This window comes from Ranitomeya variabilis, chromosome 2 (genome assembly GCF_051348905.1).
Source record: "Ranitomeya variabilis isolate aRanVar5 chromosome 2, aRanVar5.hap1, whole genome shotgun sequence".
In the NCBI taxonomy this organism is placed as follows: Eukaryota; Metazoa; Chordata; class Amphibia; order Anura; family Dendrobatidae; genus Ranitomeya; species Ranitomeya variabilis.
In genome coordinates, this window is record NC_135233.1 from 852,520,630 (window position 1) to 852,544,474 (window position 23,845).

The 23,845-nt window shown below is 41.6% G+C and overlaps 1 protein-coding gene across 13 annotated transcripts in view; it reads right to left on the bottom strand.

Annotated features, from left to right (window-relative positions):
• The window catches only part of LOC143808019 (uncharacterized), a 428,145-nt gene that overhangs the window by 314,676 nt on the left and 89,624 nt on the right, over positions 1-23,845 (bottom strand). For all 13 annotated transcript variants that reach the window (XM_077290233.1, XM_077290228.1, XM_077290231.1 and 10 more), the window contains exons 14-28: positions 21,210-21,325; positions 19,454-19,675; positions 18,555-18,791; positions 18,213-18,332; positions 17,191-17,405; positions 16,987-17,056; positions 16,072-16,239; positions 15,856-15,969; positions 15,403-15,666; positions 15,010-15,156; positions 14,617-14,798; positions 14,329-14,509; positions 9,686-9,811; positions 9,388-9,513; positions 9,126-9,242 (exon numbers count right to left, since the gene is read on the bottom strand). In XM_077290233.1, coding sequence (XP_077146348.1) covers positions 9,126-9,242; positions 9,388-9,513; positions 9,686-9,811; positions 14,329-14,509; positions 14,617-14,798; positions 15,010-15,156; positions 15,403-15,666; positions 15,856-15,969; positions 16,072-16,239; positions 16,987-17,056; positions 17,191-17,405; positions 18,213-18,332; positions 18,555-18,791; positions 19,454-19,675; positions 21,210-21,325 — 2,405 coding nt within the window. The remainder of the gene's footprint in view (positions 1-9,125; positions 9,243-9,387; positions 9,514-9,685; positions 9,812-14,328; positions 14,510-14,616; positions 14,799-15,009; positions 15,157-15,402; positions 15,667-15,855; positions 15,970-16,071; positions 16,240-16,986; positions 17,057-17,190; positions 17,406-18,212; positions 18,333-18,554; positions 18,792-19,453; positions 19,676-21,209; positions 21,326-23,845) is intronic.

Genomic DNA, 23,845 nt, shown 5'->3' on the forward strand with positions numbered 1-23,845 from the left:
ACTGACTTTCTTCCATTAGGCTCTCACACGGTACTCAGCAGCCTGTCTCCAAAGCTCCTCTTGCTTTAACCGGGTTTCTACTTCAGGCCCCACTCCTTGGTGGCCTCACTGTACTCCCTTATTTCTTCATAATCACAGTCACCTGCATAGTCTGTGTCACACCTCACAGCATGGCGAACCCCAAAATCACACTCTTCCTGGGTATCAGCTCCACTCGTTCTATCTACCACATTACTAACAGTCATATTGTGGCACACATCAGGTGACGTCATGTCCGTAAGTTGGGACCGTCCACCATTTTCCTTGGTCACGCCTAACTTAGGACTGTCAACTATAGGGGGTGCATTCTCTGCATTAATTTTCATACACATCAATTCCACAGACACTTTCCCTTTTGGGATGCTCTGCCCCCTTTTGGGAAACCACCATCCCGTGGGACTCCACCCCTCTCTGGGCAACTAATACCATTTGGGTTACCACCCCCTTTTGGGACTCTGCCCCTTTTTTGGAAACCACCATTCGGCGGAATTCCACCCCTTAAGGGTTACCACCCCTTTTTGGGCAATTACTCCCTTTTGGGATACCACCCCCTTTTGGGACTCCGCCCCTTTTTTGGCAACCTTTCCCTATTGCAACCGGACAAGGTGCTGTCGGGGAGCTGGTGATGCTGAAGGTATAGATGGGACACGAACTATCCAAAGATGCTGCCCGGATGTCAGAGGAAAAGAAAGTGCAAACAGGACAGTCTGGCTAAAGGTACGGCCGTGAATGTCAAGAGTAAAGAGAGAGAAATGACAGAGATACTAGAGTCTGCCCGTATGGCAGAGGAAGGGAAAGTACAGAAAATGTTGCCCTGTGTGAATTGTGCTGCTGATGTGAGGAAAGCAGATAAGAAGATGTCTCTGTGTTTGAACTGTGCTGTCTGTGAGATGAATACGCTGCTGTCTAGTAAAGTTAAGCCTTGTGCTCTGAGGGGGCCCACCCGAAACTTCTCTGCTGTAACTGTATTGGAGTGCACAGAGCGCCCATTCAGTTATGTTCTGTGGCAGAGCTGGGAGAATCGATCGCCTTGCACTGCCCCCTGGTCGCTATGGGACCCCTGAGGAGGCGGGGGACCCGATGCCAAGCAGTGGGCCCCCCCACCCGTCATCTCAAGTTCAACTGTATCGGCTAGTAAGTCACCATCTATAACTGTACTGTGATCTCTTATACAGTGGGGGAAATACATATTTGATCCCTTGCAAATTTTGTAAGTTTGCCCACTGACAAAAACATGAACAGTCTATAATTTTAAGGGTAGGTTAATTTTAACATTGTGAGACAGAATATCAAAATTATAATCCCGAAAATCACATTGCTACATTTCCAAAATTTTTGCCAAATTCCCATTTTTTCACAAATTAACGCAAGTCATATTGAAGAAATGTCTACTATCATAAAGTATAACATTTCATAAAGTACAATATTTCTGACAATCAGTGGGATCCATTGAAGCGTTCAAGAGTTATCACTTCATTAAGAATAAGAATACCCAAATGTGACACCATTTTAAAAACTGCATGCACCCCCTCAAAGTGCTCAACGTTCAAGAAGTTTATTAACCCTTTTGGTGCTTCACAGGAATTATAGCAATGTGCAAGGAAAATATTTAAATTTTTTCTACAAAAATGTTCTTTTAGCCCCAAGTTTTTCATTTTCACAAATATAACATGAAAAAAATGTACCACACAACTTGTTGCTAGATTCCTTATGAGTACACTGATACCCTATGTAGCATAGCGCCTACTACGTGTCTTGGGGGACACTCGCTTGGTACGGGATTAACGCACTCGGGCACGGTTTTCTATCAAAACAGAGTCTTTTAGGTTTATTTCTCACAACATAAACCACATCCACAGGAACTTAGTAACAGTTTGAACACCATCTGGACACATTCAACTTCACCACAGTTCGTCTGTGACCCCGGTCAGCATTACACACGGTTTTCAGACCATTACCCGTTGGCAACCTTCACAGGTTCCTGGACACCTCTTGGCCTCAGAGGTGCCCCATACACAATGTCTCTCTCTTCTAACCCCGGTTAGCATATCACACGGATCTCCATCCATTACTGGTTGGTGCCGCACAGGTTCTCGGATACCTCTCTTCACCAGAGGCATCCTTCAGACGTTCACACTCTTTCTTTCCTTTTCTCTGATCCATGTCAGTACAACACGAATCTCCATTCGTTGCCTGCCATTGCCGCACAGGTTCTTGGATACCGCTCTTCACTAGAGGCACCCTTCAGACATTCTTTCACTCTGACCCCGGTCAGTACAACACGGATCTCCATCCGTTCCACAGCCTGGTCTGTGCAAGGTCCAGAGCCCCCGCCATGTGCTCTTCAGGGAGCCGACACTCCCAACACATGGGGCTCTCTCCAGGACCTTCCAGCACAGACCATTCAGATCCACACTCAGAGCCCATGTGGCCAGACTTCAGTCACATTATATAGTACTAACCACTCCCACAGGTGGGAGTGTGAATGTGTGGCTAGTTTGTCCCACCCATCTCACACAACTAACCTAGTAAGTCTACCTTACAACTACACCATAGCTATACACACTCTTGAGGGATTACAGGTCCCAGAACAACAACATTGCATCAGACTTACCACGCAGACTCCCTCTGCGACACATATCGACCATTCACAACACTGCCAGTCACTGTTTTACTACCATTATCACAACAGATATGCCTCCATGCATATCCCAAGGAGCACACACAGCGCCCCCCTAGCTGCCACAGGGGTCACTATACTACATATTCCCCCCCTGTGTTCAAACCCGTAGGGTTGAACACTTATCACACACCATCCTCATCTTCACACCTTTGTTAAGTTTTTTCCGCCCCTAGTGGTCAATATGTAAGTCTTGAATTCTAGTCTTCAAGTCACCATCTGTCTATGTCAACAGACCTTGTAGTCACCACATTTTTGTAACAAGGTCTCCCACCTATGTCACTCTCAACCTCAGGACTCCAGACCCATCCACCAGCTCTTGCATGGCTTGACCACCCCTTCCACTGACTTTCTTCCATTAGGCTCTCACACGGTACTCAGCAGCCTGTCTCCAAAGCTCCTCTTGCTTTAACCGGGTTTCTACTTCAGGCCCCACTCCTTGGTGGCCTCACTGTACTCCCTTATTTCTTCATAATCACAGTCACCTGCATAGTCTGTGTCACACCTCACAGCATGGCGAACCCCAAAATCACACTCTTCCTGGGTATCAGCTCCACTCGTTCTATCTACCACATTACTAACAGTCATATTGTGGCACACATCAGGTGACGTCATGTCCGTAAGTTGGGACCGTCCACCATTTTCCTTGGTCACGCCTAACTTAGGACTGTCAACTATAGGGGGTGCATTCTCTGCATTAATTTTCATACACATCAATTCCACAGACACTTTCCCTTTTGGGATGCTCTGCCCCCTTTTGGGAAACCACCATCCCGTGGGACTCCACCCCTCTCTGGGCAACTAATACCATTTGGGTTACCACCCCCTTTTGGGACTCTGCCCCTTTTTTGGAAACCACCATTCGGCGGAATTCCACCCCTTAAGGGTTACCACCCCTTTTTGGGCAATTACTCCCTTTTGGGATACCACCCCCTTTTGGGACTCCGCCCCTTTTTTGGCAACCATCCCTGTTTGGGTTTTCCGCCCCATCTTTGGGGATGCTACCCTTTAGGGACACCACCCCTTCCCTGGGGTACACCCAACAGTACCAGTTCACACAGTACAGAGAAAAAAAACACGTCTCTTTAGGTCGCATCGGCCCTTTAAGAGTCTGCACGGAAAGAAGAAGAAAACATTTTTTTGTTTGTTTTTTTTTCAAACACTTCACCAGCTCCTGCTGGCAATCACAAGCCGCTGCTGCTGAACCTCTTGCTGCAGCTGCAGCCACACTCCACAATGCTCTGTATGGCTCCACCGTAGACTTCATGGACCCGTCGATCCACAGCAAGACACTTGTCACCTTCGTAACCCCGCCGAGTTGCATTACTGCACAAGCACTTTATCTCACTGATCCCGATCAGTATCACACGGTTGTCAGACCGTCGACTCCTCTGGCTTAGCCAGCACAGCACATGTGCTTCTGAGGGAACCGTTTTGCCCGCTTCGAGCACCAATTGTAGCATAGCGCCTACTACGTGTCTTGGGGGACACTCGCTTGGCACGAGATTAACGCACTCGGGCACGGTTTTCTATCAAAACAAAGTCTTTTAGGTTTATTTCTCACAACACAAACCACATCCACAGGAACTTAGTAACAGTTTGAACACCATCTGGACGTATTCAACTTCACCACAGTTCATCTCTGAGCCCGGTCAGCATTACACACGGTTTTCAGACCGTTACCCGTTGGCAACCTTCACAGGTTCCTGGACACCTCTTGGCCTCAGAGGTGCCCCATACACAATGTCTCTCTCTTCTAACCCCGGTTAGCATATCATACGGATCTCCAGCTACATTGCATCAGACTTACCACGCAGACTCCCTCTGCGACACATATCGGTCATTCACAACACTGCCAGTCACTGTTTTACTACCATTATCACAACAGATATGTCTCCATGCATATCCCAAGGAGCACACAAAGCGCCCCCTAGCTGCCACAGGGGTCACTATACCACGCCTATATGTGGTGGAAAACTACTGCTTGGATGCACAGCAGGGCCTGGAAGCAACATTTGACTTTTGGAGCATAAAATTGTCTGGAATAAATAGTGGATGTCATGTTATGTTTGCAGAGCCGCAGATGTGCCTATACAGTGGAAAAAACCACAAGTGACCCCATTATGGCAACTATACCCCTTAATGAATTTATCTAGAGGTGTTGCAAGCATTTTTAACCCTCAGGCGATTCACAGAATTGTATAACATTGGGCTGAGCAAATGATAAATTACCATTTTTTCCACTAAAATTTTGCTTTTCAAGTCTGGTTCCAAGTTTTAAATTTTCAAAATGACTGAAAGGAGAAAACGAGCAGTACACAGTGATACAATTTGTTACACAAATCCTGTGTACGTGAATGCGCCACATGTGGTCGAAAAAGTATGAGGCATAGTATGAAGCTCAGAAGGGAAGGGGTGCCAAATAATAGTGCAGATTTTACTGTTAAGCTTTGCAGGTGACATGTTATATTGGCAGAGCCCCTGAGGTGCCAGAAAGGCAGAACCCCCATCAGTGCCTCATTTTACAAACTACCACCCCTCAATTAATTAATTTAAGGCTGCAGTAAACACATTGACACCACAGCTGTCTCATTGAACTTTATACCATTGGGCGGTGAAGAAAAAACAATTCAATTTTTACCAAAAAAACTTTGTTTTAGCACAAGATTTTACATTTTTACACTTGAAAATGTGTAAAAATGGCACTAAAATGTGTCAAACAATATCTTCTGATGAAAGTGGCAGTACCGCATATGTGTCTGTACCGTATTATTTAGCCACATGGACTCTTGGAGCATAGATTTTCCTAGAATAGTTTGCTGACTCCATATACGAGCCCTTAAGTGCCAGAACAGCAAAATTACCCCTCAAGGGACCCTATTTTGGAAAATACACTCCTCTGGGAATTTATCTACAGGTAGTATGGGTAGTGATGATTTTGACTCCATGACTGTTTTCCATAAACAAGCAGCAGTGGGTTTTGCAAAGTGAAAATTGAAAATCTGCTGTTGTAGTGTTTAGACATTGTAGTGCCCAATACATTGTGGTGCCAATACATTGTGGCCAGCTAGATTTTTTTGGCGATACAGTATGTACCATGTAAAGTAAGCGGGCTCTCCTCATTATACTGACACCAATCATGTGGACGCTAAATGTTAGGCACATCGTGTAGCTTAGAAAAAAGAGGGCACAGAATTTGCTGGATTTCTTTTTATTTAATGGGGGCGGGGATTCCCTTTTCCAGAGCCTTTGTGTTACCAGTAATGTGGGAGCCCCTTATGTTTCCAATAGCAGATGACAGACCTGAGTGGAGAAATCTCTGGTTAGACCGCACATGGAGTACTGTGTACAGTTTTTGGCACTGATGCTCAGGAAGGATATAGTGGAACTAGAGCGAGTACAATGGAGGACAACAAAATTAATAAAGAGGATGGGAGAACTACAAAACCCAGAGAGATTAGCAAAATTAGGATTATTTAGTCTAGAAAAAAGACGACTGAGGTGCGATCTAATAACCATGTATAAGTATATAAGGGGACAATACAAATATCTCGCTGAGGATCTGTTTATACCAAGGAAGGTGACGGGCACAAGGGGGCATTCTTTGCGTCTGGAGGATGGAAGCTTTTTCCACCAACATAGAAGAGGATTCTTTACTGTTAGGGCAGTGAGAATCTGGAATTCCTTGCCTGAGGAGGTGGTGATGGTGAATTCAGTCAAGGGGTCCAAGAGAGGCCTGGATGTCTTCCTGGAGTGTAACAATATTGTATCTTACAATTATTAAGTTCTTTAGAAGGACGTAGATCTGGGGATTTATTCTAATGGAATATAGGCTGAACTGGATGGACAAATGTCTTTTTTTGGCCTTGCTAACTGTTACTATGTTACTATGAGACTTCCTTTTTTTGTGTATTGAGTTGAAACTTTTATTGGGAACATTTTATATAACATTTTTGATCACATTGATCCTGTGCTCTACGCTGAGCACTTACATCAGGGTTTCCATCTAACTTTCCGAGTGAGATTATTTAAGTGTAACCCCTGAAGGATCCATTCACTAGGCAGTGGAGTTATTCTGGACTCCACTAGGCCTCTGTTCAGTGGTATGCTTTTCAGAGATGCGCAAAACCATACTTTTGTGGATGTTTATAAAGAAGGACACCTCCAGATCATAGGCCAGACAATGTCCAAAGATTTCCCATCTGCTTCACTATAGGGAATCTTTCATCGAGGTTCTGTCTGAATCACGTATTTCAGAGACTTACTAGGAAACCTTGGTGTAAGTGCTCAGCGTAGTGTGCAAGATACATGTGAAATGAGCCTTACTGAACTCTTTGAGAGGAAGAATAAACAAATCAACAGCAGGTGAAGAATTATAGTATAATACGGATGAGAAAAACGGATGATGGGAGCTGGCCCATAGATTAACATTGGTCCGAGTGCTATGCGTTTTTTTATCGCTTAGCACTCGTCCGTATTAGGCTGTAGTGTGATCCCAGCCTTAGGGCTTATACCCATATGTGAGAAAAAAAATGTTCTGATATTAGGACCCAAAAACGGACGAGTATCATGCGAGTACAATGCGATTTTTCTCACATAGCAATAGTTTGACATCTGTATGACATGCGTATGCAATGAGTTTTTTCTCTCTGCAGCTATTTTTCTACAATCATTAACAGGACCATTTACTGTGTTCTATGCCACAGAGTGGTAAGGTATCTATAAAAAATAGATGGCATACGAATGGTCCGAGTGCTGTGCGGTTTTTTTTCTCGCACCCATTGACTTGCATTGACGAGTCTCCTCTGAGATATGCAGCAAATCAAAGCATGCTGCGATTTTTTTCTCAGTCTGATTTCAGCTGTGAAAAAATTTGCAGATGAGATGTCATCCAATGAATAACATTGGTCGGAGTGCAATCCAATTTTTTTATCGGATTGCACTCGTCCGTTTTTCTCTCAAATGAGTATGAGCCCTTAAACTGGTCGCTGCTCCGATGAGAAAACTTCCACTCTTATTAGAGCACAGACCAGTATGACAATGATAAGTTGTAACGTTGCAAACAAGCAATGATAAGTCTTCAGGGTTGACCGAAACAGGTCGGCCATTTTCAGAAGTCGCCGACTTTTGGCAAAATCGGGTTTCATGAAACCCGACCCGACCCCTGTGTGGGGTCGGCCATGAGGTCGGCGATCTTCTGAATCTGGTATCGTAATTCCGATACCGAGTTCTGATATGTTTGCGATATCGGATATCGGTATCAGAATCCATATTTAAGTGTAAAATAAAGAATCAAAATAAAAAATATTGATATACTCACACTCGGACACGCCCTGGTACTAACTGGCAGCCTTCCTTCCTAAGAATGAGCGCGTGAAGGGCCTTAGATGACGTCGCGGCTTGTGATTGGTCGCGACCGCCCATGTGACCGCTCACGCGACCAATCACAAGCCGCGACGTCACCGCAGGTCATTCACGCGCTCATTCTTAGGAAGGAAGGCTGCCAGTTAGTACCAGGGCACGTCCGAGGGTGAGCATATCAATATTTTTTATTTTGATTCTTTATTTTACACATTAATATGGATCCCAGGGCCTGAAGGAGAGTTTCCTCTCCTTCAGACCCTGGGAACCATAGTATCCCATTGCACTGCATTGGGTTTCGTGTTTCGGCCGACCCCGACTGTTTTATAGGATCGGCCGATTTCACTCGACCCGAATTTTGAGAAAGTCGGGTTTTGTGAAACCCGACCCGATCCTATAAAAATAAAAGTCGCTCAACCCTAGTCTTCAGTAGTATAGATCCGTGAGTAGCGTGCTTTCAGTTTCCCTGCTTTCACAGGTGCATTAGAAGATTGTGTAGTGCAGAATTAGTGAGAAGCTGTGCCATTCACAAGATGGCAGTGCACTTCCATTGAAAAAAAGGTACAAAAAAACAAAGGTTTTTAGATATGACTTACAAAGCAGTCAGTATTTAAGTAAACACACATAATTATATAAATATTTCTAGTAAAACTAGATTTTTTTTGGTAATAGCTCCTCTGTAAGGGAAACTGAACACATTCTGCCATGTTCCTCATAGAATACTTCTGCTCAAAGGGGGAATCCCAATTGCAGTGCACTCACTTATCAACCTTATATCATTGTATCCTATTAACAAACTGAAATTGGCCAAAATGGGAAACCCATTAATGTTGGCTTAGTTACAGATTATATTAGAGAACCAAAAGTTATTTATTATCTTGGTTGGAAAAGTTGTCATAAATGGCAAACAATGTCGTTTTCCTGTTGAATATCAAGCAATAAATCACAATATACAGACAGATGAATTGGCTAAACTTCTGATAAAGTCCTAGTGAGGCAACCCAATGAAATTGTAACTTTCTTTGTTAATAACTACAGACCTTACCTGAACAGTCTTTTCCCCCGTATCCTGGCAGACATTCACAGTCATAGGATCCATCGGTATTAACACAGATTGATTGATTGGGACAGGAGGAATTGTCATTGGCGCATTCATCGATATCTATTGGTGTCATAAATATTCATTTAGCAGATTATTATACAAATAATACAAATATATAAATGAACAGATATAGATAAATAGCTAGATAGATAGATGATAGTGATGCACGTGGTTTAAAACATTTTTGAAGTTCAGTAAGCCCTACCAGTGCAGAGTATAAACGGATCTCCATCATATCCAGATTTACATCCACAGCTAAAATCTCCAGGAAGGTTTGTACAGTCGGTATTGTTAGCACATGTGTTGTCACCATTATTACACTCATCGATGTCTGAAGAAAAGCAGACAGAATAATATTTTCTAATATTCTGTTAGTTTTGCATCCTGAACATTTTGAGTTATCTTGCTTGCATGCTATTAGTAAGATCCTATATTTCCACTAAATGAGCATGAACAATAATGTAAAACGATGTTAAATTGAGAGAATGGAGTACAGGACATACCGACACACATATAGCGGTTCTTCTCATCGATGTCGTAGCCAGCATAACAGCTGCAGTTGTATCCTCCCAGAAAATGATTACAATCTTGCTGACATTCGGATGTATTATCGGCGCATTCATTGATATCTGGAAACAGATAATTATATTTACTAGCACAAGATCAAGTAAAAGTACAAGAACTACCATCATTTTTATTTTTACATAGAAGTATGAATTCCATGTTCATCATAACATGAAACATGATTCTACTATATGACAACAATTTTCAGGTGGCTATAACAGGACACCATACCTCTCAACTTTTGAAGGACAGAAGGAAAATGATGAGGTGCTTCGTGCACCATGCCAATGCCTTTAGCCACACCCCAAGACACACCCATTTATTATTTCTTACTACCCTGGCAGGAGGACATGTCAGAGGGGCGGTGGTGTAGATTCAAATCTGGGACTGTCCTCCTGTATCCAGGACGTTTTGGACCAGAGATGAGCAGATCCAGCATCCACTTTAGTGGTTCTTGGCAACTGGACAGGAGGCCTGTGACTCTCTTACCTTCCAACGTTCCTAGCAGGGCCGGACTGGCCATCTGGCAATTCTGGCAAATGCCAGAAGGGCCTGTCTGGTCGTGGGTCACCTTGTTTGCTACATTGTTATCAGAATCGGTGTTCTCAAGACATCCATACTGTTAAGAGTTGTGACGGAAGTATCATTAGAAACATTGGTCTTGTACTAAATCTTCCCTTACTCCATCCAGGGTAATATTACTAATACAGTATATCCCCATCTGGTGCTAGGGGATGGGGATAACATGGGCCTGTGTGATTTCAAATGTCAGGACTCAATTTCATCCCCAGTCCGCACCTGGTTCCTAGTACAATTTTTGATCACCCAGGGCTGGTGAGATGTTATCTCTGCATCATGCTCATCTCTAGTTGGGACCTATAGATTTATTTTGTGCTCATTTATTCATAGTTGGAGCAGCCAGAACTTTCTCATTATTATGTAAGCTTTGCTATGCAATATTTTTTTTGTGTCTGTAAAGCCATGTTCACGTGTTGCACGAATACAGTGTATTTGGTTTTCCACACCAAACTATGCAATAACAATGTTTTCTGATTATTGCATTTTTTCTTAATTTTTTAAGTGTTTTTTCCCTTTTTTATGCTTTTTGGGTGAAGATGTGAAGGCACTTTTTATGTGTTTTTATAGTACAGAAAATCTTTGATTCAGCTCTTATAATAGTAACTGCAGTTTTTTACATTCGTTTTTTAGGCTTCACAAAGAAGTTTCTAGCTAAAAACAAACACCAAAACCGCAGACTTCAGCAGCATCTTTATAGACACACAGGGCACAGTTTATATGAAATCACATCCACTTTGCTTGGACAGTTAAACACAGCAGAATTTCTGTGCAAAAATTGCAGAAAATAAAGCCACAAAATGTATGCTACATGTGAACATGGCCTTAATTTCTAAGTAAAGTGGATGTGATTTCTTGAAATCTACTGAGCTCGGAGCTATAAGGCTATGTGCACACATTGCGGATTTTGATACGTTTCCACAGTGTTTTTGGACATGCGGAATTGCATCAAATCTGCAGTGTAGTGCACAAGCAATGCTAGTCAATGTGAAATTGACATTTGTTGTGCACATGCTGCGGAAAAAAATGTGAGGAATCACAGCTATTTTTTTCCCTCAGCATGTCAATTCTTTTTGCAGTTCTGCAGCCTTTCTGCACCCTTTGACTTCCATTGTGTCAGGCCAATCCGCAGCAAAACCGCAGGTTTAAAAAAAATCTGCATATTTGCTGCAGATGGGCCTGTGAGAAATGCTGCAGATCGGGAGGGGGAAGAGTATGTGGGTGGAGTGTGGGCAGATACTGTGTGTGTGAGTGGAGACTGTGTGTGTGAGCGGAGATGTGCGTGTCTGTGTGCGTGTGTTTGTGTGTGTCTGTGTGTGTCTGCGGGGCTGTTTGTAACTGTGTGTGTGCGTGGGTGTGCGGTGCTGTATGTGTGTGTGTGCAGGGCTGTGTGTATCTGTATGTGTGTGTGTGGGCGTCCGGAGCTGTGTGTGTGTGGCTGTATGTGTGTGCAAGAGGGTCTGTGTGTAGGCAGGCATCATCCGATGGGACTACTATTTCCATCCGGCTATGCTTGCTACTGTGACAGGTAGCCGGATGATGGGACAGTAGTAGTCCCATCATCCTGCTACTGTGTTAAAGTGTATAACAAACACGTACACACATATTCACATACAGTACATACAACATACAGTACATACTCACCACACAGCTAATCCCTGAGCCATCGATCACGTGTAAAAAAATAAAAATAATAAACTAACAACATACTCCCTGATCCTATGTAATCCATGTAATAATGATGATGGCAGATGCGACCGCTCTCCAGGGGCTCCGGCGATAAAATGACAGAAGGTATCCTTCCGCACTGTATCCCTCCACCGCTGTGAGTACAGTATAGTTCATACTGGCACTTGCGGCACCGCTGCATGGAAAAATTCTCATGCAGCACTGCCATAAAGTGAGAGGCCATTGAACCCTCAGTGATAACACTGCAGGACCCATATTCTCCTGTCAGTGTGTCACTGGATGCCTATGGAGCTGTCACATCTCCTGATGTGACTGCTCTATAGGGGAGATCATTGTGGGACACTCATTATTAAATGGACTGCATACCAAGGAGTATACTGTTGGTTTATTATTTTCTATTTTATGCAGATGATCGATGGCTTTGGGGATTTAGGCGCGGTTGTAAGTATGGTGAAATTAAGAATATTAAATAACTTTTTTTCTGGCTGTTTTTATTTAACTCTTTCACTACTACAGGATTAGTAATGGATAGGTATCTTATTGACGCCTCTCCATTACTAACCGGGTTTAACATCACCTTACAATCAAAGGTGACATTAACCCCTTATTACCCCATATGCCATGGCTACAGGGCAGTGGGAAGAGAGAGGCTAAATGCCAGAATTGGCACATCTTACAGATGCACCATTTCTGGGGTGGCTAGGAGCTGGTATTTGTAGCTGGCGGGGGGGATACAATATCCATAGCCCCTCTCTAGGCTAAGAATATCAGTCCACAGCTGTCTGTATAGCCTTTCTGGCTATAAATTATAAGGGGAGCCCACATCATTTTTTTGAGGGGGTCCCCTATTTTAATAGCCAGTAAAGGCTAAATATGCAGCTGCAGGCTGATATTCATAGCCTGGGAAGATCCATGGATATTAACCCCTTCCCAGGCTATAAACATCAGCCCCAGCCGTCGGCTTTCCCTCTCTGGCGCAAAATTTGCACGGGAGCCCACACCATTTTTTTCCAATTTTTTTTTTTAAACTAAACAGATATTGCATTTAATAACGCAGATTTTGTGTGTTTTTATGTAACACTTTATGTACCATTTTATTATGTTTATTACTAAACATTGGGCTTGGTATTATCTATCTATCTATCAAGCACCATTATTCTGATTTTCAAAGCACCAGGGCATGGAGAAGAGCCAACGCGAAGTGCCCATCCGGGACAGTGATGATAATTTGTGCCAAAATACTGTAAAGTGCTGCGGAATATGTTGGCGCTATATAAATAAAGAGAATATTATTATTAAGTGCCAGAATTGGATCATCTCATGTGATGCTTCACTTCTGGGGTGGCGATGGGCTGATAATTTAAAGTTGTAAGTGCCCAATAACCAGGGACCTTCCAGCCTGATAATATCAGCTCTTGGCCATTTATTTGACCTTTGCTGGTTATAAAAAATGGGGGGGATGCCACAACATTTTTTTCATTTATTATTTTTTTAGTTAATAACTGTACAGTAAGCTCCACCAGCAAGTCACAAATTATATATGTGACGAATATCAATCTATTATCTATCTATCTAGTACAAAAAGATGAACACAGCACTCTGTTTTTGAAAAAATAAAGTGGTTTAAGAGCCAATATGGGCTCCTGCAACATTTCTTATCAAGATGTGAGCCTTTCTTGAGCTTGGGAAAGGCTCACAACTTGAGCCAAAACATTGCTAGAAAAAATATAGTGGTTTATTAGCCCATATCGGTTCTGGTGAGCCTTTCTCAAGCTTGCATGTTTCTTTTTTATAGGAGGAAACTGATGAACAAGTCTGGTCAAAAGCCTCTTTACCAGTAGTCCGTTTGTAAATTAAATATAGCCAAAATTGGAATGATTAGTGGTCTACTAGGAACTCCCGAGACCTATGACAGAAGACTAGTATGGTCAAAAATATATATCGGCTTCAGAGGAGTGAAAGCGCTGTGACATCAGAAGAAATTCATTTTCTCCTCAACTGACTGAAAACAAAGGATTTTTTTCTACAGCCTCAGCTGAGTAGAAGATTTATTTCTTCTCCTTTTACACACTTCTGCAGTAGTATGTGTGCTCACTGCTTACACTACAGGTCTTCTGTCAGCTGAGACACAGGTCTTGCGTTTCTTCAGACTGCAACCCCTCCTAACACTTGACTAGGATGGGCTGCTGTTTAAATTAAATAATGTGGCCATTTTATTACATTTTTTTTGAAAATCGCATTAAAAAGCATTTTGTTTTCTAGAAGATTCATTATTTTTTTTTTTATGTAGAAGCAGTGAATAAAAGTGTTTACTCACCTGTACAGGTTTCTCCATCTCCAGTCAGATGTTCAGGACATGGACCACAAGTATATCCTTCATCGGGTGCTTCTGCATCTTCACAAGTATCATTAACATAACATTTGTATTCTGCACAAGCATAAAAATCCATTTCGCAGTACATTCCGGTCCATGCAGGTGAACAGTTACACCCGGAGACCTGTGTTGCAAGATATTCAGTAAGGTGCCACTTGGGTAAACTATGCATGTCATTAAAAACATATTCCGTTGTTATAAAATATGATGTTATTCAATAAGACAGTTTACCTTAAAGTTTGTTGTTTCATTTCCAAGGCTGATGGAACTATCATAAAGACAGTCACCATCGTTGGTACAATTGCAGAGCACCAGGGTTAGAATCATGTCTGTAGCAACTTTGGAATCATTTGCTACTATAGTGGCATTAACAGGTGTTGAACTGGTGGGATACCAAACCAAAACTCCATCACCTGCACAGCAAAAAGAAAATTATGAAGGGCATTGGAAGCAAGGAAAATAAATTATGCATGTTATAGGATATGAGAGGGATATGCTTTATATCTTAGTGATGTGATCGGCTCATATAAATTTGTTAAAGCTGAATATTATATCAGTAATCAGTATATCCCTAGCATGTACACTGTAAAACATAACCATCAGGGCAGCTTGACATATATTCACCTGTTATATTGATATCAGCAGAGTTTGTCTCCAGAGAGAAGATCACAGTGTCATTGTTCTTATCAGTGGCCGTGTAGATGATGGTAATCGGCTCCATAAGCTTGGTGAAAATGGTGGTGGGTCCAGTAACATTTGGAGGAAAATTATCTGTAGAGAGAAGTTGTTGTGTTTCATCAGATCTCTCTAACTACCTGTATAGATTTGGATTACAAAGTGTTGATGCTTTGCTTATTTACAGGATAATTGTTGAATGTGTAAGGACTTGAAAAGAAAGGTCAGAAAGATTGGCAGGCTCTACCTTTCACTGTTGTAAAGTTATAGAAAAAAAGCCAATAAATATATAAAATTACTGAGAAAGGGTGAAAATAACAGAGGATAATGTATATTTCTTACTCATTGTGCTGCTTTGTTCATTGGCTGATATAATACTGTCAAGTGTGGCCTTTCCCAAAGCTTCATTTCCAGTACTCAAGACATCAAAGATGCACTCATCATTTCCTTGACAAGTCTCATTTGCTTTCTTGATGATTTCACTGTCAGTCATCAAAAGCAGCTCATCATAAAACAGTGGCACAAATGTGTTATTGTTGTAGGTGTACCAGGACTCCCCAATGGTTTCATTGTAGATGAAGAGGCTGTCCGAAGGGGAGGTTTTCCCTGTGAAACAAAGACATTTATAAAGCGAACACAACATTTATTTTTATTTTCCTAACAAGGACACCCTTTGTCTGTATTATATGAGTGTTGTATTTAAAAACAATTAAATGACAGTTAAACAGCTCATGTATTCTTCTTTTTTGTTTTTTAAAGCTAGTTCTGAAATGACATACACTAATGACCACTTACATGTCATTCCGATTTCAAATATCAGAGAATCATTTGGAAGGTTCACACCATTAAATTCCAGCTTGGTTCCATTAGTAGCCATCAGGTCATCTGTCTTATCATCATTAAAGATTCCTGGAAAAAAATCAATGATATTAAATACAAAAATGAATGCTGCATTTGAGATAACTAGTAAATTTATAATATTTCTAAGATCTGGCAGAAAAATTTTCTTACCCAGAAGGCCTTCAGTTTTGTTTTTGTAGATAGTATCTAACATTGTGACAAAGCTCAAAGCTCCCTCATTAGCAGAAACTGTGATTGAGATCCCACCATCGAATGAGGCTTGTATTTCGTCTTTGCTTGTCTTTTCCAGTGTGATTTTCCTTACATAGGTAGAGTTATCTTGAAAAAATCATAATAGTAATCACATATATCCACAGGAATTTCATGCCTAATTGTAAACTATGCAGCTGTTTTATGTGATTTGACACCTATCAAGACACCCATAAGTATTGAGTCTTGATTTAAATAAAATACTGTCATGATTTCTCTGCTTAGAGTCTCTGGAACTCAGTGATGGACAGCTCTGTCAACCTATCCTGTGCTGGTCTGTGCTGAGCTGTCAGTGCTTTGATTGACAGCTCGGATGTCCTATCTGACTGGAAGGTGCAGAATTTTCCACAGGTGCTCCCTGTTCTTGGTATCTGCCCTGCTATTTAGGTGAGCTGTCTGTCCCAGATCACTGACAGTCAAAAGTTCTAAGCTTGTGCTCTCTGGTGTCTCTGGTGTGTTGTTCACCTGTACCCTTTGCTGTAAGTTCTGATCTTCTGCTGTTGACCTTTGGACCGTGTTTTGACTACCCATTTGTTATTGCTCCTTTGCATCTGATATTCTGCTGCTGACCTTTGAACCATGTTCTGACTATCCGTTTGTTATTGCCCCTTTGCTTATCCGCTATCAATCTCATATTCTGACCCTGCATGTGACCTGACCTACGACTTCCTATTTTCCTTTGCTTTACTACGTGCTCTTTTGATATTGACCCCGGAACATCTAACTTCACTGACCCATGCCTGGCTCTAGGTTGTGTCTAAAATTGAAAGTTCTACTTTATTTGTATAATGCATAATGTGAAAAAAATGTATTTACCTGGTAAATTAAATTCTGTGCCATTAAGTTTCACAATGGTTGAATTACTCCCCTGGATCATCCACTCAATCTGTGCAAAAAGACAAGTTCCAAAAAAGATGCAATCAGCATCAATCAAAACTTCACTCAGTCTTCTAAATCATGTGTACATTGGTTTAGGGTAAAACAAATATTGTAAATGTTTAGTTTTATTATCATCTCTACCGTTGTCTCATCTTGAATTATCGCAGCCAGTCCCACGAAGTTGGTTGCCTGTGTTTCATGTGTCCCATTCCAAGCCCTAGCAGTACGACCCTGCAGCCTGAAAATTACTGTGTCGTTCTCATCTTTCACATTGGTCAAAATGAACTCTCCCAAGCCATTGAAAGTGTATTTTACTCCATCTAGTGTATTGATATGGGGATCACCGAATAGGAAACCTAAAAAACAAACGATGTGTTCAGTTTATCTTTTCAAATATTTTGACTAAAGGTACCTTCACACGAAGCGACGCTGCAGCGATAGCGACAACGATGTCGATCGCTGCAGCGTCGCTGTTTGGTCGCTGGAGAGCTGTCACACAGACCGCTCTCCAGCGATCAACTATGCCGAGGTCCCCTGGTAACCAGGGTAAACATCGGGTAACTAAGCGCAGGGCCGCGCTTAGTAACCCGATGTTTACCCTGGTTACCAGCGTAAAATCTAAAAAAAACAAACAGCACATACTTACATTCACGTCCCCCTGCGTCCACTTCCTGACTGACTGAGCGCCGTACAGTGAGAGCAGAGCGGTGACGTCACCGCTGTGCTGCTTTCACTTTCACTTTGCGGCGCTGAGTCAGAGGAGGAAGCAGACTGCAGGGGACGCAATGTGAGTATGTGCTGTTTGTTTTTTTTACATTTTACGCTAGTAACCAGGGTAAACATCGGGTAACTAAGCGCGGCCCTGCGCTTAGTAACCCGATGTTTACCCTGGTTACCAGTGTAAAATATCGCTGGTATCGTTGCTTTTGCTTTCAAACACAACGATACACAGCGATCGGACGACCAAATAAAGTTCTGGACTTTATTCAGCGACCAGCGACATCACAGCAGGATCCTGATCGCTGCTGCGTGTCAAACGAAACGATATCGCTAGCGAGGACGCTGCAACGTCACGGATTGCTAGCGATATCGTTATAATGTCGTTTCGTGTGAAGGTACCTTAAGTAGCACCATGACAATTAGTTGGAGGAATATAAGTTTACCAAAATTTGGTGGAACATATCCATAGCAGTAATCATAAGGTCTTCTTTCTCGGTACAAGGAACATAGGTATGAGGAGCCAGAGTACAAGCAGCAGTTATTGTAGGGGTCAACTTCTTGTTCTGTGTGAGCAAGATACATTGTAGTAAAACTTTGCTATATTACATGTTAATATGTCCCACAGAGAAAAATGAGCTGATAAAATTTAGAAAGGTATCACAGCCTACATGCCATTACTTTTTTACAAAAAAGCGGATAGACAGAAAGCTTTCAAATAATAAACAGCATAATAAATAACAGTCAAAGATTTTATTAATTCCCATTAAAGAGTACAATATTCATACCTTTGTACTGGGATCTTTGTCTCTGCACTTCTGACATAAAATAGTTGTAATAAAGGGTATAGTATATGTAGGGGTTCGACCATCTCAGCCAACTGTTTTCATACTCCCACGGAGTTGGTAAGTATCTTTCTTTCTCACCATAGGACAAACCACCCCAGTAATTGTAGTAACATCTTGTACCTCCTCCATGCCATGATGAAAATGTGGACTGGTACGTATCGTAGCTACTATACAAAGCTAAAAACAAAATTAAACACATAATGCTTAGTACGTGGATTGCTATTTGCATTTCAATTATTTTTGTTACAATCACTTCTACTTGAAATAGAACCTTCCACCTTTCCATATGAAAATGGAACAGCAACTCAAAAGAGCAGCTCTCTCTCTTCTGAACAGCTGTGTCGATGGGGCGTGACTGCTGACATCATGCTGATTGACAGAAATTTCCCTGCACTTAGAAAGGGGGGAGCCTGTGAGAGGTAACCCTTTTTTAAATGAAGCATTGTAAAATAAAACCAACATGTAGTAACCTACAGCACCAGCGAAGTTCGAGTGATGCCAGCAGCTGGTCTTACAGGTCTTGCATAACATGGGATGCTGCACTCCCACTTACACCTGTTCAGCAAGCTTTCAGGCTTAGTTTATATAAGCTTTTCCAGCTTGTGAACACATTTTATGGAATTTTATGGAAACAATAACTTTTTATAAAAAAATAAATTAATGACAAAAGTATATTTTGCTAAGGTGAAGGACACAGTACGACATAAAAAGTAAGTATGTAAGATTCACGTAAAGAGTTGGCCAGTTCATAATTTCAAAAGCAGACATTTTCATTAAACGAAAAAGAGCTCATCAACACACATATAGATAATAATGTACGTTGTCATATCAGAACTGACCTGTATTTTTCTGTTGAAAGCCATAAGAATAAAGACGACTTGCCGGTGTATAAGAAGGATCAAATATGGCTTGTGATTCTGAACAAGGGCATGGGTTTGTGTGATATCTCCAGTATGGATGTGATTTACTATCACTATAATACCAGCTCAAACATTTCTGCTTGTAGTTCACTGAATGAGCTGTGTTATATTCCAGACGATAAGCCCAATAGCCTTTTTTGTCTGCCATTAGAAAATAAAAGGAGTAAGATAGAGAAATAAATGAAGACACCAAGACATCTACTGAAGCCCCAATTTCACATATTTTCTAAATGTATTCTCTAAAGCAATTTTCAAGTGTCTATACTAAGGCATCATAAACATGACAATGAAGTGTGCGTCAATCTCCTGTATGGACTCTGTGTGTGCCCATATGGTACCTCTGTTAGGCTAGTTTCACATTTACGGACGATGGCTTTGCGGTGGGCTGTATTGTTCCTCCGTTAAGCCCCGCCCACTGACGCACCTCTCCACATGCATCCTTTTGACCGCAACAAAATGCAACATGTTGCGTTCGACGCAGTTTGGAACCTTGTCAAAACGACGCATGAGGAGGCATCCGCATACATTTGCATGGCCTGCATACCCAATGTTAAAGATAGGTACGCAGGATGCATACCGATGTAGGCGGGGCTGAATCGAAGAGGTGCAACAGTGGGCGGGGCTTAACGGAGGAACTACGCAGCTCTCCACAAAGTCCCCGTCCGCAAATGTGAAACCAGCCTTAGACATCAAATTTACCCCAAAAGGTAAAGCTTCTAGGGAAAAATACACTTTTAATACATCATATAATAAATCATGTCAAGATTTTAATTCCGATGGATTCTCAAAGAATATGTATATTACAATTCCCTCAAGTATCACACAGAGGTACAGATTTGGTTAACAACATTTTATAGGTGATTTGTTCCAGATCCATACCATATGGATCCGAAATATAATTTGTATTAAAGCTGGTTTTAGTTTTACTTTATTACTTGTAAAACTCATATTTCCATTAGGGTTTCCTTACAAATTTTACCCTGTTTTGATTCTATAGACTCTTTGTTTTTCTGCACATTCACCTTTACTGTTGCAATAAAACATCTTAGAGGAGCTTATAAAAAGACCGATAAAGAGTCAGAAGGAGCTCACTGACAAATTCTGAGGTAAAGAAATTGTCCATTTTCTCTTGTTAGTGCACCTTTCTTCACACTGACCAGCAGTTTTGTCCATACAATGGCTGCTGATGGAGGAGCATGTGACCACACCTGTCCTTCAGCCTTTTCCAATGCTAAAAAACCTCACAGAGAAAGCTGCATTTCTGTTGGAGAAGGCTGATGGACAGGTCTGAAAACATGAAGAAAAATGCACTAACATAAGAAAATGGCTGACCTCTTTACCTCAGAATCTGTCAGTGATCTCTTCTGTCAGTCTGACCATAAAGAATGTAACTTTTTTTATCCGAGCTCCTCTCAGCTGATTACATTAAAGTTGCATATACAGGGAGAAAAAGAGACTTTAAAGCAACACTATGCAAAATTTGCACTGCATAATGAATTTGGGCGCAAAATACATGAATTTAATGAAAAAAGTAAAATAAAAATGTCCCCAAAGCGGCTAACCTCTTGAACTCTACTCCTGAAAAAGATATCTGAGGAAAAATAGACTGCTCATATACAGTTTTACAGAGGAAGATAATGTGCAACTTTTAGCTAGAGAAGTGGACAGTACTCACTTGTATTTTGTCCTATGTACTGATCTGGTTTGTGTATTTTCCGGATATCCAAAGAGTTAGTGTGTGGGTCATTATATGATGGGAAATTTGCAGCAGGAGAATATGAAGGTTCCCCACTAATCAAAAGCAAATAAAACAATAGTTATAGACATGGTGATGTGCAGTACCTAGCAAGTAACATGACTATTATAGCTGACAGCCTGTGTTTTAGTCTATGACAATGTATGTCTTAACCCCTTTACCCCCCCAAAGGTGGTTTGCACGTTAATGACCAGGACGATTTTTACAATTCTGACCACTGTCACTTTATGAGGTAATAACTCTGGAACGCTTCAATGGATCCTGAGAATTCTGAGAATGTTTTTTCATGACATATTGTACTTCATGATAGTGGTAAATTTCTTCGGTATGACTTGCATTTATTTGTGAAAAAAACGGAAATTTGGCGAAAACTTGCAATTTTCCAACTTTGAATTTTCATGACCTTAAATCACAAAGATATGTAATAGAAAATAGTTAATAAGGAACATTTATCACATGTCTACTCTACATAAGAACAATTTTGGAACCAATTTTTTTTGTTAGGAAGTTATAAGGGTTAAAAGTTGACCAGCGATTTTTCATTTTTGCAACAAAATTTACAAAACCATTTTTTTAGGGCCCACATCACATTTGAAGTCACTTTTAGGGGTCTATATGATAGACGATACTGAAAATTGGCACCCCTGAAAATGCTCAAAGCCACATTCAAGAAGTTTATTAACCCCTCAGGTACTTCGAAGGAAATTTTGGAATGTGGGAAAAAAATGAACATTTAACTTTTTTTAACAAAAAATTGACTTCAGATACAATTTTTTTTATTTTGACAAGGGTAACAGGAAAAAATGGACCACAAAATTTGTTGTGTAATTTCTCCTGAGCATTCCAAAACTCCATATGAGGGAGAAAAATACTGTTTGGGCGCACAGCAGGGCTCGGAAGGGAAGGAGCGTCATTTGATTTTTTAAAGTTAAATTTCCTTGAATCATTAGCGGATGTCATGTCCCATTTGAAGAGCCCCTGATGTGCCTAAACTCTGGATCCCCCAACAACATGTGACCCCATTTTGGAAACCAGACCCCTTAAGGAATTTATTTAGATGAGTGGCAAGCACCTGTATCCTCCAGGTGCTTCACAGAAGTTTGTAACATTGAACAGCAAAAATAATAAAATCACATTTTCCACACAAAAAGGTTATTTTACACCCAAAATTGCATCATGTTCAGCGGTGTCCTTCCTTTCAGAAGTGCACAAAACTGTAGCCAATGTCACTTTTATGCAATCCTAAAAAGATGGACACTGCAGGATCACAGGTCAGATGGCGTCCACAGTGCCTCCATCTGCCTCATTATAGGGAATGTTCTACCAGAGGTTCCATCTGAATCAAGTATTTAACCCCTTCCCGACATGCGCCGTACTAGTACTGCGCTGCCGGCACTGCATTACTGACAGCCGCAGTACTAGTACGGCGCCCCGATCACCGCGGTCTCACGCTGAGCGCCGCGGTGATCGGGTGCGGGTGTCAGCTGTATATGACAGCTGACACCCCGCAGCAATGCCCACGATCGGCGCTGTCGCCGATCGCGGGCATTTAACCCCTCTGATGCCGCTGTCAATAGTGACAGCGGCATAGAGGGGGATCGCGCAGGGACGGGGGCTCCCTGCGCTCTCCCACCGGAGCAGCGCGATGAGATCGCGCTGCTCCGGTGACCTGGAAGGAGTCCCCGGATCCAAGATGGCCGCGGGACTCCTTCCGGGTCATGAGATGACCCTGCTTGCCGGCGTCTGCTGAGAATCCTCATAGCAGGCGCCGGCAAGCCTGTGGAACGTGCCTGTCACATCGGTGATCAGACAGAGTGCTGTGCACACTGTCTGATCACCGATCTGTGATGTCCCCTCCTGGGACAAAGTAAAAAAGTAAAAAAAAAAATTTTCCACATGTGTAAAAAAAAAAATAAAAAAAAATTCCTAAATAAAGAAAAAAAAAAAAAATTCCCATAAATACATTTCTTTATCTAAATAAAAAAAAAATCACACAATAAAAGTACACATATCTGGTATCGCCGCGTCCGTAACGACCCCTCCTATAAAACTATATCACTAGTTAACCCCTTCAGTGAACACCGTAAAAAAAAAAAAAAAAAAAACGAGGCAAAAAACAACGCTTTATTCTCATACCGCCAAACAAAAAGTGGAATAACACGCGATCAAAAAGACGGATATAAATAAGCATGGTACCGCTGAAAACGTCATCTTGTCCCGCAAAAAAAAAGCTGCCATACAGCATCATCAGCAGAAAAATAAAAAAGTTATAGCTCTCTGAATAAAGCGATGCAAAAACAATTATTTTTTTATATAAAATAGTTTTTATTGTGTAAAAGCGCCAAAACATAAAAAAATTACATAAATGAGGTATCGCTGTAATCGTACTGACCCGAAGAATAAAACTGCTTTATCCTTTTTACCAAACGCGGAACGGTATAAACGCCTCCCCTAAAAGAATTTCAGGAATTGCTGATTTTTGTTCATTCAGCCTCCCAAAAATCGGAATAAAAAGCGATCAAAAAATGTCATGTACCCGAAAATGGTACCAATAA